The following is a 13,727-nucleotide window of genomic DNA, read 5'->3' on the forward strand; positions in this document are numbered from 1 at the left end:
AGGACCAGAGGGGGCCAGGGCACACCGGACAAGGGCTCCTGTCCCAGATGGGCATGTGGCACTCCAGGCAGGGCTCACTCATAGCACGCTGGGTGAGCCACACTCGAGGTCCATGGTTTGCAGACAGTAGCAAGAGGCCTTTTTTTCTGGGACACTTTGGGCTCCTCTTGAGTTCTGTGCCCTTAGAGTCTGGGCGCTTCTCCTCATGTTCAGGACGCAGCCCTCCAGGGCCTGATGGTCCAGTGGGAACATCCTTACTTCCGGCCACGGTGCACGTAATCTATACCCGCTGCCATCTTGCTGCCGTCTCCCTAGCTCACCAGCGCTTTCTCAGAGCGGCTCGGGAGCGGCGCCACTACAGAGCTGGCAGCATTGCCCGTGTCCCCCCAGTTGGCCATCTTGGCTGTGCTGGGATGGGGACGTGTGTCCTGCGACCCAGTTCCCACTCCTGCCCGTCCCCCACACACAACCCAGCTCACCCCCCGCCCACCCTGTTTGGAGGCCCAGATGCCCTAGGGCTGTGGGGAGTTGGTCAGAGTGACCGTGTTTCGGCCTTCAAGCACGTTCCTCCCAGGGGTTCCAGCCCGTGGTTGTAGCCTCCTCTCCCCGCTCAGGACACGGTGCAGATCGGGAACCAGCTCCCAGGCCTCAGGATGAGAAGCGTCGTCGTGGGCGGCGTGTCGGAGGACAAGGTCACGGTGCGCCGCGGCTTCCGGGGCTGTATGCAGGTACGGCAGGGCCGTGGGGCGTGCCCGGTCACAAGACGCCCGCAGAGGCGTTGTTCAGCCCGCTGGTTTTCAGTAAATGAATGACGGGTCTCAGCCAACCCCACCGTAGCAGGTCCTGCTTCCAGCTCAGACTCATCCTCCCCGCGGTCCCCCTCCAGGCCTCCCCCCGCATCCCTGTCCCCATGCCACAGTCCGCCACCTGCAGCTCTGCCCTCGTGTCCTGTCTGGAATGTGGCCTTTGCTGCCCCCTCTCCGAACCCCACACTCACCTGAACGGTGCCACCGTCGTCGCCCCCTGGAGCAGGTGTTCTAGCAGCAGCCGGAGTGAGCTGTTGATCAAGTAGCCCCGGTCATGCCCCTGGGCCTCCCGCTGCAGAGAAGGGAACCCTATGTGCCTCCCCTCCACGCGCCCACCCTCCCCAGGGGCGGCCTTCCATCTCCCTGCTGTCCTCCAAGGTGGGACTTGCTGGGTGCGGCCCCCCATGGTCCCCATCCTCTGCTGGGATGCCCCGTCCCCCGAGGCGCCTCGCCTGCCTTCATCCACGGCCACGCTCTCCCTCTGCGTCCACGGCCGTGCTCTCCCTCTACGTCCATGGCCGCGCTCTCCCTCTACCCTCGCTTACTTTTTCGTCGTGCACCAACCATGGTCCTTTGGGTCTTCGTTTCCGGGCAGCTGGTCCACCCACCTGGACCACACGCCCGAAGGCAGCACACGTGACCCTGCCCTTCCCCGTGCCGGTCCAGCTCTACACAATGAGGCATTGCTTCTTGGGGACCCGAGAGAGTTTGGGGCTCTCTTAACCCCTGGTTGCCTTTTGAGGTCCCTGCAACCCCAAGAGGCTGGACTGAGCCTGGCTGCCCCTTTCTAACTCAGGGAGTGAGGATGGGGGAGACGTCCACCAACATCGCCACGCTGAACATGGACGACGCCCTCAAGGTCCGGGTGAAGGACGGCTGTGACGTGGAGGACCCGTGCTCCTCCAGCCCCTGCCCTCAGCACAGCCGCTGCCGCGACACCTGGGACGGCTACTCCTGCATCTGCGACAAAGGTGGGAGCCCGCGCCCGCACCCCGCCGTCCTGAAGCCCGCGGGCGGAGGGCAGTGCTTTGGTGTGGAGAGCGCCCTGGGGCACGCGAAGCAGGAGCACCCCCGCCGGGGCTGCGGGTCTGCGAGGCCTGAGCCTCCGTGACTGGGAAGAGGGGTCACTTCTCAGAGCGGATTCGGACATTGGTCCTCACTTGGGACGTGGGGCCTCCGGGCTTTATTCTCAGAACGCGTGATGAGAGGGGGAGGGAATTCGTGAGAAATCCCCACGTTCAGAGTTGATACTTTCAGTGGCCGCCTGGATTTTGAGGGGCTGCGATCCCACTGTGTGACCTGGGGTGGCCGGGACTCCCTCCCTAGGCCTCCTGCCGTCCCGGTGGAGGGGGACCCAGGAGGCCCGCGTCGCTGCGTTTCCAGGTCCGACCCACCGCACTGTTGGACACACTGTTGGTGTGTCCCGGGACACCAAGCGAGGCACCACGTCCCTCTGTGGCGGCGTGGCAGGAGGAGTGGAGTACGCAGACGGCCCGAGACGTCTTCCCCCGAGGCTCTGGCTCTGCGGCGGGGACGAGGAGCGTGGCGGGCGGGTTCTGGGGTGGCGGTGACGCTGGCCTGTCCCCACAGGGTACTTCGGAAGGCAGTGTGTGGACGTGTGCCATCTGAACCCCTGCGAGCACGTCTCGGCGTGCGTGCACAGGCCCGGCTCCCCGCGGGGCTACGCGTGCGAGTGCGGGCCCGGCCACTACGGCCAGTACTGCGAGAACAGGTAGGGGCAGCCCCTCACGGAGCGCGGCCGCCACGTCCCTCCCACGTCTCTCCTCTTGGTCGCGTCACACAAAGGCACCCAGAATTGTGGCTAACGTGGGCATAGTTCGGGTTTTTTTTTCAAATTTGTCGAATAAGACTCTGAGCGAGCATCTCAAACTAACCCCGTTGGAGTGGGTTTGCAGCTGAACCACGGGGCAAGCGGAGCGCCTGCTTCCAGAGCCCCACCGCGCACGCAGCCGTGGGTGCCGAGCCGCAGGGGCCCACCCCGTGAGCCGGAAACAGAACGTGGCTTTGTGGGGCTGTGGGAGCCTCGAGCGGTGTGGCCGACTGGAGCCCGGGTCTCCCAGGGCCCCAGCTGCCACGTGGAGCGTGGGAGGAGTAGGTGGAAGTGGGAGGTGGGGGTGGCCTGGAGGCAGACCGTGTCCCCAGGGGCTGGCACTGCAGGCACAGAGGACTGAGGAGGCTGTAGGGAGAAGGGGTCACCAGAGCTCCAGGGTCCCCCTGTCGTACGTGCAGACCCACGAACATACAGAGTCCCCAGCTCAGCTGTGTTGCTTGTGGTGATTTTTATGCTCATGCTGTGTATACTGTCGGTACTTAATAACTGCTTGCCAGGTGAGCGAGTGAGTAGGAGAGGTGGACTGCCGGTTAGGTGGGTGGACGGAATGCCATCAGCCTAGACAGAAAGCCCATGGCGGCCCTTCATTTCGAGGAGCCTGAGGGGTTTGGTTGGGGTGTGCGTCCCACGGGTGGGTGAGCGGTCAGTGGGGATCGGCGGGGGGTGGGTGACAGCGACCGGCAGTGGCCAGAGCCTGGGAGGGGTGAGCCTGACCTCACGACCTTTGATGTCCTACGTCTTGGGGCCTGCTGGGCACTCAAGAGCAGGCCTGGGCACGTGTCATGATCCCAAATCCACCAGACCCAGCCCGTGGCTGCTCAGAGCTGACCATGGCGCCTGTCACGTCTGCGGAAAGGCAGCTTGGCTGGGGGCACACAGGCAGTGTTTGCCTCAGGGCACCCCAGAAAGCATGGATGCCCCAGGATCCCATGTTCGGAACTACCCACCAGGGATCTCATGTTGACAGACACCCCAGGTCCTACAGGAAGGTTGCCCGGGGAGGCCGGGCTCCGTGGGTGCCACTGGGGCTAGGGCTGCTGCTGGAGCTGGCCTAGCTGTGGGGTCACCTGTCCCTGAGCTCCCCCGTGAGCCAGGCGCCGTCGTCCCGGTGCTGGGACAGAGTGAGCACAGGTCAGTGCTGTTCCCCCCTGCAGGGAGTGTGGCAAGGTCATGCTCCTAGGAGGCCCAGGTTGGGATCCTCAGCTGTGTCTTCCAGGTAAAAAAAAAAAAGTGAGCAACAAACCATTTTAGAAATAAGTTTTGTAGGGGCGAGTGAGGTTGAGAACCAGCAAGGGGAAACTGAGGCTACTCCGGGGGAGGGAGGGGTCCAAAAGCAGGCCAGGTGAGGCTCCTGGCCTCTGACATCTTCCTCTGGCTCGAAGGACGGTTATGCACACCTACCCACCCTCTGCTCTCCTATTTCCCCAACAGGATTGACCTTCCGTGCCCCAAAGGCTGGTGGGGGAACCCCGTGTGCGGACCTTGCCACTGTGCCGTCAGCAAAGGCTTTGATCCCGACTGTAACAAGACCAACGGGCAGTGCCAGTGCAAGGTGAGCCCGGCTCGCGGGCAGATACTGGCTGCATTCCCACCCCCCTCCGGTGGCCACGCCTAGAGATAGTTGTATGCACTCTCAGGTCCTGAGCCCTGAGAGATGGCTCTGTGCACACCCCAGTGCACACACACGAGGTAAGGTCCTGAGCCCAGGGAAGCGGCTGCTCACCGAGGCACTGAGTACCCCGGGCTGGTCTTCACGTGGACACTGACGTGGAGCCCTGAGAACTGAGTCGTCAGCCACGCAGCCACTTGGTAACAGGAAACGATAATTTCTGTGAGGTTTGCTCTACCTCAGCACCGACCACTATTTGACCTCTGGGCCGTTTTCCTTGGGCTCTTGTCATGCTGGCCCTTGAGGATGGCTGAAATTTCTAAACCAGGGAAAGCTTTGCCACACCCCAGCCGGGGCATCTGTGTTCTGTGCAGCACAGAGTCACCTCCTCACAGCATCAGACGTGCCGCCGTGCTCCCGGGCAGGCCCTGGGTCGCTGTCCCCTGCGGCATCCTGGGGAAGGCCACAGCCCTTCAGAACCGTGTCTGCACGGCTGTTGAGCTGCCGGTTGTTTGGAACCCAGAGGAAGGATCTGTCTCGTTGGATGAGGACCATGTGCTGCGGGGCGTAGTTTGCCGGCCCCAGAGGGGAGGTCGCCGGCACGGGTCCCGTCCGCACTCCGGGAGCTTTAACACTGGGAATGTCCCCCGTGTGCTCATGCACTTCTGGAAACACAAATGTCTGCTGAAACGTTTAAATGAAAAACCGCACTGGCGGGAGCAGATGGGGACCGGGGAAGCCACACGGAGCCGCGTGGCAGTCGGCACATCCATGGGTGGCGTGGTGGGCAGGAGGGAGGCTTGGAGCGCATTTCGAGAAATTGTGCCTCGAATGTTTTCTCATCAGAAGTTATAGAAAATACAGAAAGGTGTCAAAAAGTGACGCCCATGTTCCTGCCCGGGTGACTGGTAACGTGTTTGTGCCTCCTCCCAGGTGCTCGAACACACAAGGTTAGACCTCCCAGTGGGGACGGTTCATGTCCCTGCCTGACATGGGACCGGGACACAGGCCGTGGCTCTGCTGAGTCACAGCCCATCCCACTCTTCAGCAGGGGACGCTTGAGTCCCCTGCAAGGGCAGTATGGCCAGAGATGGGCACTAACCCGGGACTTGGCAATCTGAAGCCCGTGCCCTTGACCATTCCCTGACCTGCCCAGTGGTGGACCTTCAGGTGCCTTCTAACTTTTCACAATGAAAAAAATACACCACATACATCTCCATCTGAATCCAGGGTTTTTGAGGATAGATAGGCAGGTGGCCCATGACAAGTATTAGCTAAGAAGTTAGGGGGGTACTTTCCCAGACAGTGCACCTGCCCCGTCGGGCACAGTGGGCAGCCCAGAAGCCACTCCTGGGGGGATGTGGGTGGAGGGCGGCGGGGAGAGGCCCGGGAGCCCGGCTGTAACCTTGGCGCACCCAGGAGCCATCCTGCGGGAGAGGAGCCTGAGTCCCATGACCCCCTTCTGGTTTTGCAGGAGAATCACTACAGGCTCCCGGGTCAGGACGCCTGCCTGCCGTGTGACTGCTTTCCGCACGGCTCGCACAGCCGGGCCTGCGACATGGACACGGGGCAGTGTGTCTGCAAGTCTGGCGTCATCGGCCGCCAGTGCAATCACTGTGACAACCCTTTCGCCGAGGTCACCACGCTCGGCTGTGAAGGTCTGAGTTGCCCCTCGACCCCTTCGGGCCGTGTCAAAGGGACAGACTACTGGGCTCTGCACACGTGCCCGTGTCTGCGTGTGCACCACACACTCCTGGGGTCCGGGGAGCGTTCAACAGCCTCATGGTCTGACAGTGTGCGCTTGGCCTTCCATGACCTGGCCCTCCTGGAGGGCACGGATCAGAGCCTGGGTCCCACCTTCCCCTGTCCTAACCCGGATGAGGGTCCGGTTCTTGGTGGGGGCAGAGGAGTCCAAGAGCCACGCACACTTGTGGGCATGGCCGTGGCCGGCTGAGCAGCCTTCTTTCCCCCCTGTGACCCCAGTGATCTACAACGGATGTCCCAGAGCATTTGAGGCTGGCATCTGGTGGCCACAGACCAAGTTCGGGCAGCCGGCGGCGGTGCCGTGCCCCAGGGGGTCCGTGGGTAAGTACCATGGCCTCTGGCATCCATTCCAGGCAGGAGCTTGGTCGAGGCGTGCAGCTTGCGAAGATTTGGCCAAAGCGTCCGAACTCGTGGGATGTTCTTTAGCCAAAGTGTTGGGGGAAGATAAAACCTTGTTCTTTAATAATAAATGACAAAACCTGGAAAAGCCGTAATGCAAACATGACACACGCCTATGGGCCGGGACGCAGGCTGCTTTGCCCCTCCCAGCGCTGGGTTCTCTATAAAATGGGGGTGGTAGCTGTGTCCACACCCTGAGGGGTGTCCGGAGACCCAAGGGGACGACCCACCAAAGCACCCGGCCGTGAGTCGGGTTCGTGGCTGGCGTGCAGAGCCCACAGGTGCTGTGGGTATTTGGCAAATGATGGACTGGTTTCTCCCTTTGTGGACTTGCTCACGTGTTTGCTCACGGCGGCGGGGCGGCTTGGGCAGCTTCAGCGTGGCCCTGGGCACGTGGGGAGAGAACTTGGGTTGGTTTCGTGGCCGTGGCACCTGCCTGTCCCTGGGCTGGCCGAGGGGTGTGCATTGAGCCTGGGGTTCACCCCCCCGCTGGGCACACTGGGTTCCGGTACACACAGGTCAACGAGCACGACCACTAACTGGGGTTTCAGGTCTTCCCCCCTGTTCCCCGTTCCCTAGGCAACGCCGTGCGACACTGCAGCGGGGAAAAGGGCTGGCTGCCCGCGGAGCTCTTCAACTGCACCACCGTCTCCTTCCTGGAGCTCAAAGCCACGGTAGGCTCCACCTCGGGGAGCTGCGTGCGTGCGGGGTCGGGGAGCGTGGCCGGCGCGAGGCCCTGCATCCCTCTGGCCGGGGGCTAGGCCCGGCTCAGGACCGCCGCGCCCACGTCTGTCCTGAGTGCCCACGGCGGAGCACAGCTGCTCTTCCCGGCAGGACCAGCCCTGCGTCTGGGTCTGCAAATGAGGGGTCTCCATATTCCGGCCCGCTGCCCCCGACCTCGCCCTTCGTCACTGCCACTCCCCTGGTGTCTCTTTCCAGCACGTTTGGCCTGACCGTCCCTCCTCTTTGGTCCCAGAGTTACTCACCAATGTCCCTGCTTGGTTTGGGTTTTCAAGTTCTTGCCTGAAAAGGAAGTTTCTACGAGAAAGGATCAGGTTTTCTGAATCACAGGAAGGAGCAAAGCAGCCGCGGTGGGCGTGCAAACATCTCGTGTGCTCCCCCTTCCCAGAACGAGAAGCTGAGCCGGAACGAGACACGGATGGACGGCGACCAGTCCGTGCGGCTGGCCAAGGCGCTGCGGAACGCCACGCGCCTCCCGGGCCCGCTCTTCGGCAACGACGTGCGCACGGCCTATCAGTTGCTGGCCCGTGTCCTGCTGCACGAGAGTGGCCGCCAGGGCTTCGAGCTGGCGGCCACGCGGGACGCCGACTTCCACCAGGTGATGGCGTGAGGCGGGTCACCCCCTGGGGGCCCCGCGGTCCTGTGGGGCTCGAGGGCAGTGGGGGGTCCGTGCTCAGCTGTGCGACATCCCTGCTCCCTGCGTCCTCAGGGCAAAACTTCGCTCTGCACCCGGGCCGGGCCAGCGTGGTGACCGGGGACACTGGGTGCAAGTGTTCGGGGTGTGTGGGCGAGGACATGTGTGGGGCATAGTCTTGGTGGTGGGGACAGTCACCGTCATTGACAACTGACCCTTAGTACCGGCCAGCAGTCTGCGTGGCTTCCGTGTGTTAGCCACTCGCTGCCTACACGGCCTGTGATGGTGCGTGGTTGCTGCCTCATTTTACAGGTAAGGAGACCGAGGCAGAGAGAGTCAGGGGCATGTAGCTCCTCGGGGGCTCAGAGTCTCCGCTCCCACCTCGGGGTCCTGCTTTCAGAGATACGAGGTCTCATAGAGACCGTCCTGTTCTGTGTTTAAGTAACGGGTCCCTAAGAAATGTCTGTTTATGGTGGTTGATGAGGAGACCCTCGTTCATCCTCACATGTCTGATCTGCTGGGCAGTGAGCATCGGCAGCCTCTGGACCCCTCCCCAGGCCTCCCCATCCACGCAGAGACCCTCGGGGAACCTCTCTGTCCATGCAGAGACCCTTGAGGAACCTCGCCGTCCATGCAGAGACACTCAGGGAACCTCTCTGTCCATGCAGAGAGCCCCCAGGGAACCTCCCTGTCCGCCCCCGGGGAACCTCCCCGTCCACGTGCCTTCTCCCCTCTGCATCTTGGAGTGTACATGGGGGACCCCCCAGCAGAGTGTCTCCCTGATGCACGGCTCCTGTCCCCCAGGGTCTGTCCCGTATCTGATCCTGCCCAGCCTGGTCTCAGGGAGCTGGAGACTTTCCCGAGCCTGATGTGCCCCTGCCTCCCACCATGTCACCTCGGCCTCCTGGGGCCGGGCTCACTCACCTGCTGAGCGCCGTCCGTCTGTCTGTCTGTCTGACAGGACGTGGTCCACACAGGCAGCACGCTTTTGGCCCCAGACACGCAGGCCGCGTGGGAGCAGATCCAGCGGAGCGAGGGGGGCGCCGTGCGGCTGCTGGGCGGCTTCGAGGCCTACGTCACCAACCTGGCGCGCAATGTTCAGAGGACCTACCTGAGGCCTTTTGTCATCGTCACCGCCAACATGAGTAAGGCCGCGAGTCTGCGGGGCTGAGCGGAACTTGCGTGTGCTCCGGGGTCGGACCCCGGGGGGCCTGTCGGGGGGGCCCTGCTGGGCTGTCTTTAGGGGACGGTCAGCTGCTCTGGCCTCTGGTGCCTTGTCTGCAGTAGGGAGTCAGGACCCTCCTTGTCCGGCCTCTCACAGCTGAACCAGGGAAACACTCACGTGACTCCTGGGCTCTGAGCAGGAATCGGGGCGGGTCAGAGGCTGTGTGGTCGGCTCTGGGAGGCCTGCCGGCCTCTTGGGACGTGGGTGTGAGGCTGTCCAGAGGGGCATGGCCGGGGTCAGGCTGCGGGTCCCTCCCTCCAGGCTCACCGGGGGAGGCACAGACCCAGGGAAGGACAAGGGACAGGCCAGCCAGGTACCTGGGCGGCGGGGGGATGTCTGCCCTTCCTGAGTCAGGGGCTGAAGGTCAGCAAGCAGGTACCTCGTGAACCGAGTCACCCCCAGCGCCCGGGAGGCGCCACGCTGACGTCCAGGGGTTTCCATGGTCAGACTCCTTCACAGGGAGAAAGCCCCGATGGGAGAACCAGCCCCCACCTGACCCGCCCAGATGGAGCTGGCCAAGTCCCGGAGTGGGGGTTGGGGCTCCTGCAGGGGAGGGCCTTGCTTTCTCCTCTTGCTGATGTTTATTAGGCCGCCAGGCAGGGCAATGGGGAAGTGCGGGGCAGGGTGGTGGGGCTGGGGAGATTGCCTTGGCACACCTGTCACTGGAGGGGCTGAGCCTTAATCTGGAAGTGGTGGCCCTCACTGGAGCCCAGCGGCCAGCTGGGGCGGGGCCTCCCGAATGGGGCGGGGCCTCCCGTGCTGGCCAGGAGATGTTCTGGCTTCTGCATCTCCTGGGCCCTTCCGGGGGGGGGGGGGCCCTGACGGGCCTGCCTTGTGCCGGGGTGGCGGTGGGCTCAGGGCCCCCGTCATCACTGGGGGTGGGAAAAAAGGATGCGCGTGCTTCTGCAGAGCTGGCCTTGGGGCCGGACAGGACCTGGACCTGGACACGGTGCCGCCTGCAGCCCAGGGCCTCCTGGAGCACTCAGGCGGTTCCAAGTGTCCTGCCTACTTCTGCCCGCAGCCCCTCTGGCGTTGTCCCCGCTGCTCTATGGCCGGGAGCATCCGTCCTGCACTGGGTCCTGTCTGTCCTCCTGTGTCCCGTGTCCCCTGCCATCCCTGACCACCAGCAGCTCGGGGTGGGTGCCTGGCCTGTCCGTGTGGGCAGCTCGTGGGCACCCTTCCTGTAGGGCCTATTGGACCAGTCAGCTCAGTGGGATGACGTTGGGGGTCATGTGCAGGGGTGACACTAGGCCTCTCTGTGGGGAGGCTCCTTAGAGCGGTGGCGGTTGGTGCCAACAGAGGGGTGACCCCACAGCCTCCGAGAGCCAACAGGACTCAGGAGCCCCTTGGGTCGGTCCGAGTGTCCACTCGGGCTCTGCCTCTGCCGGCCGGGGAGTGGGTTCCTATTCTCCGGCCATCTTGTTCTACCCGAGCCGGCCGGTCCCCGATGCCGCCGGGACGTCTCACTTCACCCTCAGGGCTGGCACTGTGTGACTCAGCCGGTCCGGAGGGCGCGGCAGAGTGGAGGCCACTCTGTTAGGAAGGCTGTCGCCGGTCAGGGTGCTGGCTCTGTTCGGTCTGGATGCGGAGCCGGTGGAGGGTGCTCTCGGGAGGAGCTGGGGCTGGATGACAGGGGGACCTGTCCCCACAGTTCTGGCCGTCGACATCTTCGACACGTTCAACTTCACGGGAGCCAGGGTGCCGCGATTCGAGGACATCCGTGACGAGTTCCCGAAGGAGTTGGGGTCATCAGTGTTCTTCTCCGCTGACTTCTTCAAGCCGCCGGAGAGCAAAGGTGAAGTCTTGTGGACGCTACGGTGCCCCGCCGTTCGGGGGAGGGGCGGGGGCCTCCGAGGGTCCTGTGAGAAGGAACAGAACGGTTCCTAGTAGCGGAGCGTGTTGTGTGCGTGTGTGTCACATGCGTGCCCTGAGAAGGGGGCCGCCGCAGGGCGTGAGCTGGCGTCGGACCCCCGTGCCGTGGCCGGGCGTCTCCGGCAGGTACTTGGCTAACTCGTGACGTGACAAATGAGATAACACCTGACACACGTGTGCACTAGTCTTCCCTGATGGGCGGGGGAAGCTGCCTCTACCTGTGGGTAATTGTAGAACCTGCCCGCCCCCCAACCCCCGCCCCCCAACCCCCGCCACCGCCAAGCCAGTTTTTCAGTCCTGGGTTGGGGTTCCATTACCAAATGGCTTAAACGTTCAGAATTTTCTTTTTCTTTTTCTTTTTTAAAAGATTTCATTTATTTATTTGAGACAGAGAGAGTCAGAGAGAGCACGAGCAGGGGGCAAGGGTAGAGGGAGAAGCTGGCTTCCCACCGAGCAGGGAGGCTGAGGGGGGGCTCGGTCCCAGGACCCCGGGATCATCCCCTGAGCTGAAGGCAGACACTTGACTGAGCCTCCCAGGCGCCCCTGGGATTTTCTTAGAGTGTATTTTTCACGGGTCCACTCCAGCTACTGAAAATGTCTTAAAATAATGGGGACATGACAAGGTAAAATTCCGTAGTGGACAGTTTACAGTTTGAGGTGTTCTTAGTAAATCAGTCGGTCAGCTGCGTGGCGTTATTATTCGGGTGTCGGAACCTCTGGAAGAGGATTTTACTGCGATGCGGGATCCACACCGACACCATCTTTCATACCGTCTTTTGGGCCGGCCTGGGTTTTCCCGCCCTCGGCCGAGTTCCCAGCGGTCGTCAGCACTGACGGACGTGCGGACCCTGCAGATACTGCCGCTCATCCTGACCCAAAAACATTGTCCGGGCTCGTGCTCCTCAACGGACCCCGGGTCCTCCTCTGTGTCCGAGGCTGAGGCATCCAGAGTGGACACGCAGGAGCCTCGTTTGCTTTAGACAGTCCCGCAAGAGAAGCTTCTGGTGCTTGCTGCCCTGCTGGCCTTGGGACGGCGGCCGGCTGACCTCAGTCCCCTCAGCTCCGTACGTGGTGCCACGTTCAACTTGTCTGTTAGCCGGAACCATCACCACGGAGTAAACCCTGCCAGATCTTTTACTGATGGGAAGCCTCGGCCGCTGGGCTTGGGTGGCTCCTCCCCCTCCCACTGCCCAACACCTGACAGGTCCCCTGGAAGGCAAGCAGAGGAGGAAGCATCCTGTGCTCCCAGAGCCAGAACTCAGGGCAAGATCTGGGCGGACGACCTTGCAGGAGCTAGAGAGGGTGCAGTCTAGCCCCGGCCCCTGGCACCCACCGCCTCCTGGTGTCCCTCCCACCTCGGCTCAAATCCTTCTTTGCCGCGACCAGCCCCTGGACAGGCTTCATCCCAGCCCCGGACTCCGGGCCCTTCTCCTCCCCTTGCCCTGGCCCAGCCTTGGCCCAGATAGTGTGTGTGTGTGTGCGCACGCTCATGCCCATGGCAGCACGCATAAGGCTTTTCTCCTGAGGCAAGGGAGGGGCCCCTGCCTGCCCTCCCCGCAGGGCCCCCCTGGGACTCGCTGGCCAGCTGACTGGTTCGCTGGGGATGCAGGGAGCCACTCGAGTCCGGGAGCAAAGTAAGGTTCCGGCCGCAGCCATGCACCGGCGCCGGGAGCCAACACCGGGCAGGGCCAGGCCTGGGGTCTGTGAGCGCCCCGGGACGCGGTCCAGTGCGCCCACCGCTGCCTCTGGTACGGTCGAGGCTGCCCAGAGTTGCCGGCCCTGCTGGAGGAGCGCGCCTGGCGAGCGGCCGCGGGGACTCAGCCGCCTTCCACTGCCGGGAGCAAGCCGCTGAGAAGCAGCAGGACCCGGGGGGACTGAGGCGGCAACTTTCTTTGGCCTCTACTCTGTCGGTTGTCCAGGAGCAAAGGACCCATAAATGTCACGTCTGACCCATTGGGTGGCATCTGACCCATGGGCAGAGGCCTGGGGAGGGTCGTCTGGCCTGGGGCAGCACCTGACCCTTTCACTCAGGAAAGCCCCCGCCTATATCACCACCCCCCCCCCCCCCCCTGGAGGAGGAGCTGGGTGTCGCTGAGCAGTGTTGTCACCAGTCATCGGCCCTGAGCAGGGTCAGGAAGATGCTGAGGGTGCGTGTGCCACCTCAGAGGGGTGGATGCTGTTGGTCACACGGCATGTTGCCGGCACCGGTGAGCCGTTCTGAGCTGCAGTGGCCCCCCACAGGGGGCCAAGAGGTTCCCCGCCCCACTGCACCTCACAGCCCCTCCGCAGGCCCCCCTCGGTCTTGCCCTTTCTAGAAGCCCTGTCTCTCAGGGCTTGGCCCTCCCACCTCCCTGGAGCTCAGCCTCCCGTGCTCGGTGCCAGACAGTCTGGGTGGCTGCAGAGCTGGCTTCTGGGCCACCCAGGGCATTTTGTCGGTTGTTGAGAATGTGAGTGAGTGTGGCCAGGCTAACAGAGCGTCGGAGGGGACTGTCCCTCGGCTGCTGGGAAGGGGAGGGTCAGTACTCCCTCCTGTGAGCCCGTGTGGACACAGGGACTGGGGAAGTTTTCAACCTTCCTGCGCCTGTGCTCCCGTGCCCCGGTCAGTGGCATGATATCGTAAGCGCCTATGCCCCAAAATACGTGTGCGGACGTATTTATGCGGGTCATATGTGACTTCTGTGTCCCTAGAGCGCGTACAACTTCACACACCCCTGTCATTCACATGGGATCAAAGCAGGGGGCACAAACCCACGCAGACGGTTCCCCGTCCCCATCCATCCCTCCCAGAGCAGCCCCGGTGTCGCCCCCTGTGTGGGGTGAGGGAC

At 63.2% G+C, this 13,727-nt stretch overlaps 1 protein-coding gene across 1 annotated transcript in view; it reads left to right on the forward strand.

Annotated features, from left to right (window-relative positions):
- The window catches only part of CELSR1 (cadherin EGF LAG seven-pass G-type receptor 1), a 130,864-nt gene that overhangs the window by 97,483 nt on the left and 19,654 nt on the right, over positions 1-13,727 (forward strand). The window contains exons 11-20 of the mRNA XM_059401768.1: positions 615-728; positions 1,603-1,777; positions 2,397-2,538; positions 4,090-4,210; positions 5,742-5,925; positions 6,251-6,352; positions 7,010-7,104; positions 7,560-7,769; positions 8,767-8,950; positions 10,682-10,825. Coding sequence (XP_059257751.1) covers positions 615-728; positions 1,603-1,777; positions 2,397-2,538; positions 4,090-4,210; positions 5,742-5,925; positions 6,251-6,352; positions 7,010-7,104; positions 7,560-7,769; positions 8,767-8,950; positions 10,682-10,825 — 1,471 coding nt within the window. The remainder of the gene's footprint in view (positions 1-614; positions 729-1,602; positions 1,778-2,396; positions 2,539-4,089; positions 4,211-5,741; positions 5,926-6,250; positions 6,353-7,009; positions 7,105-7,559; positions 7,770-8,766; positions 8,951-10,681; positions 10,826-13,727) is intronic.

Source organism: Mustela nigripes, chromosome 6 (assembly GCF_022355385.1).
Source record: "Mustela nigripes isolate SB6536 chromosome 6, MUSNIG.SB6536, whole genome shotgun sequence".
Lineage (NCBI taxonomy): Eukaryota > Metazoa > Chordata > Mammalia > Carnivora > Mustelidae > Mustela > Mustela nigripes.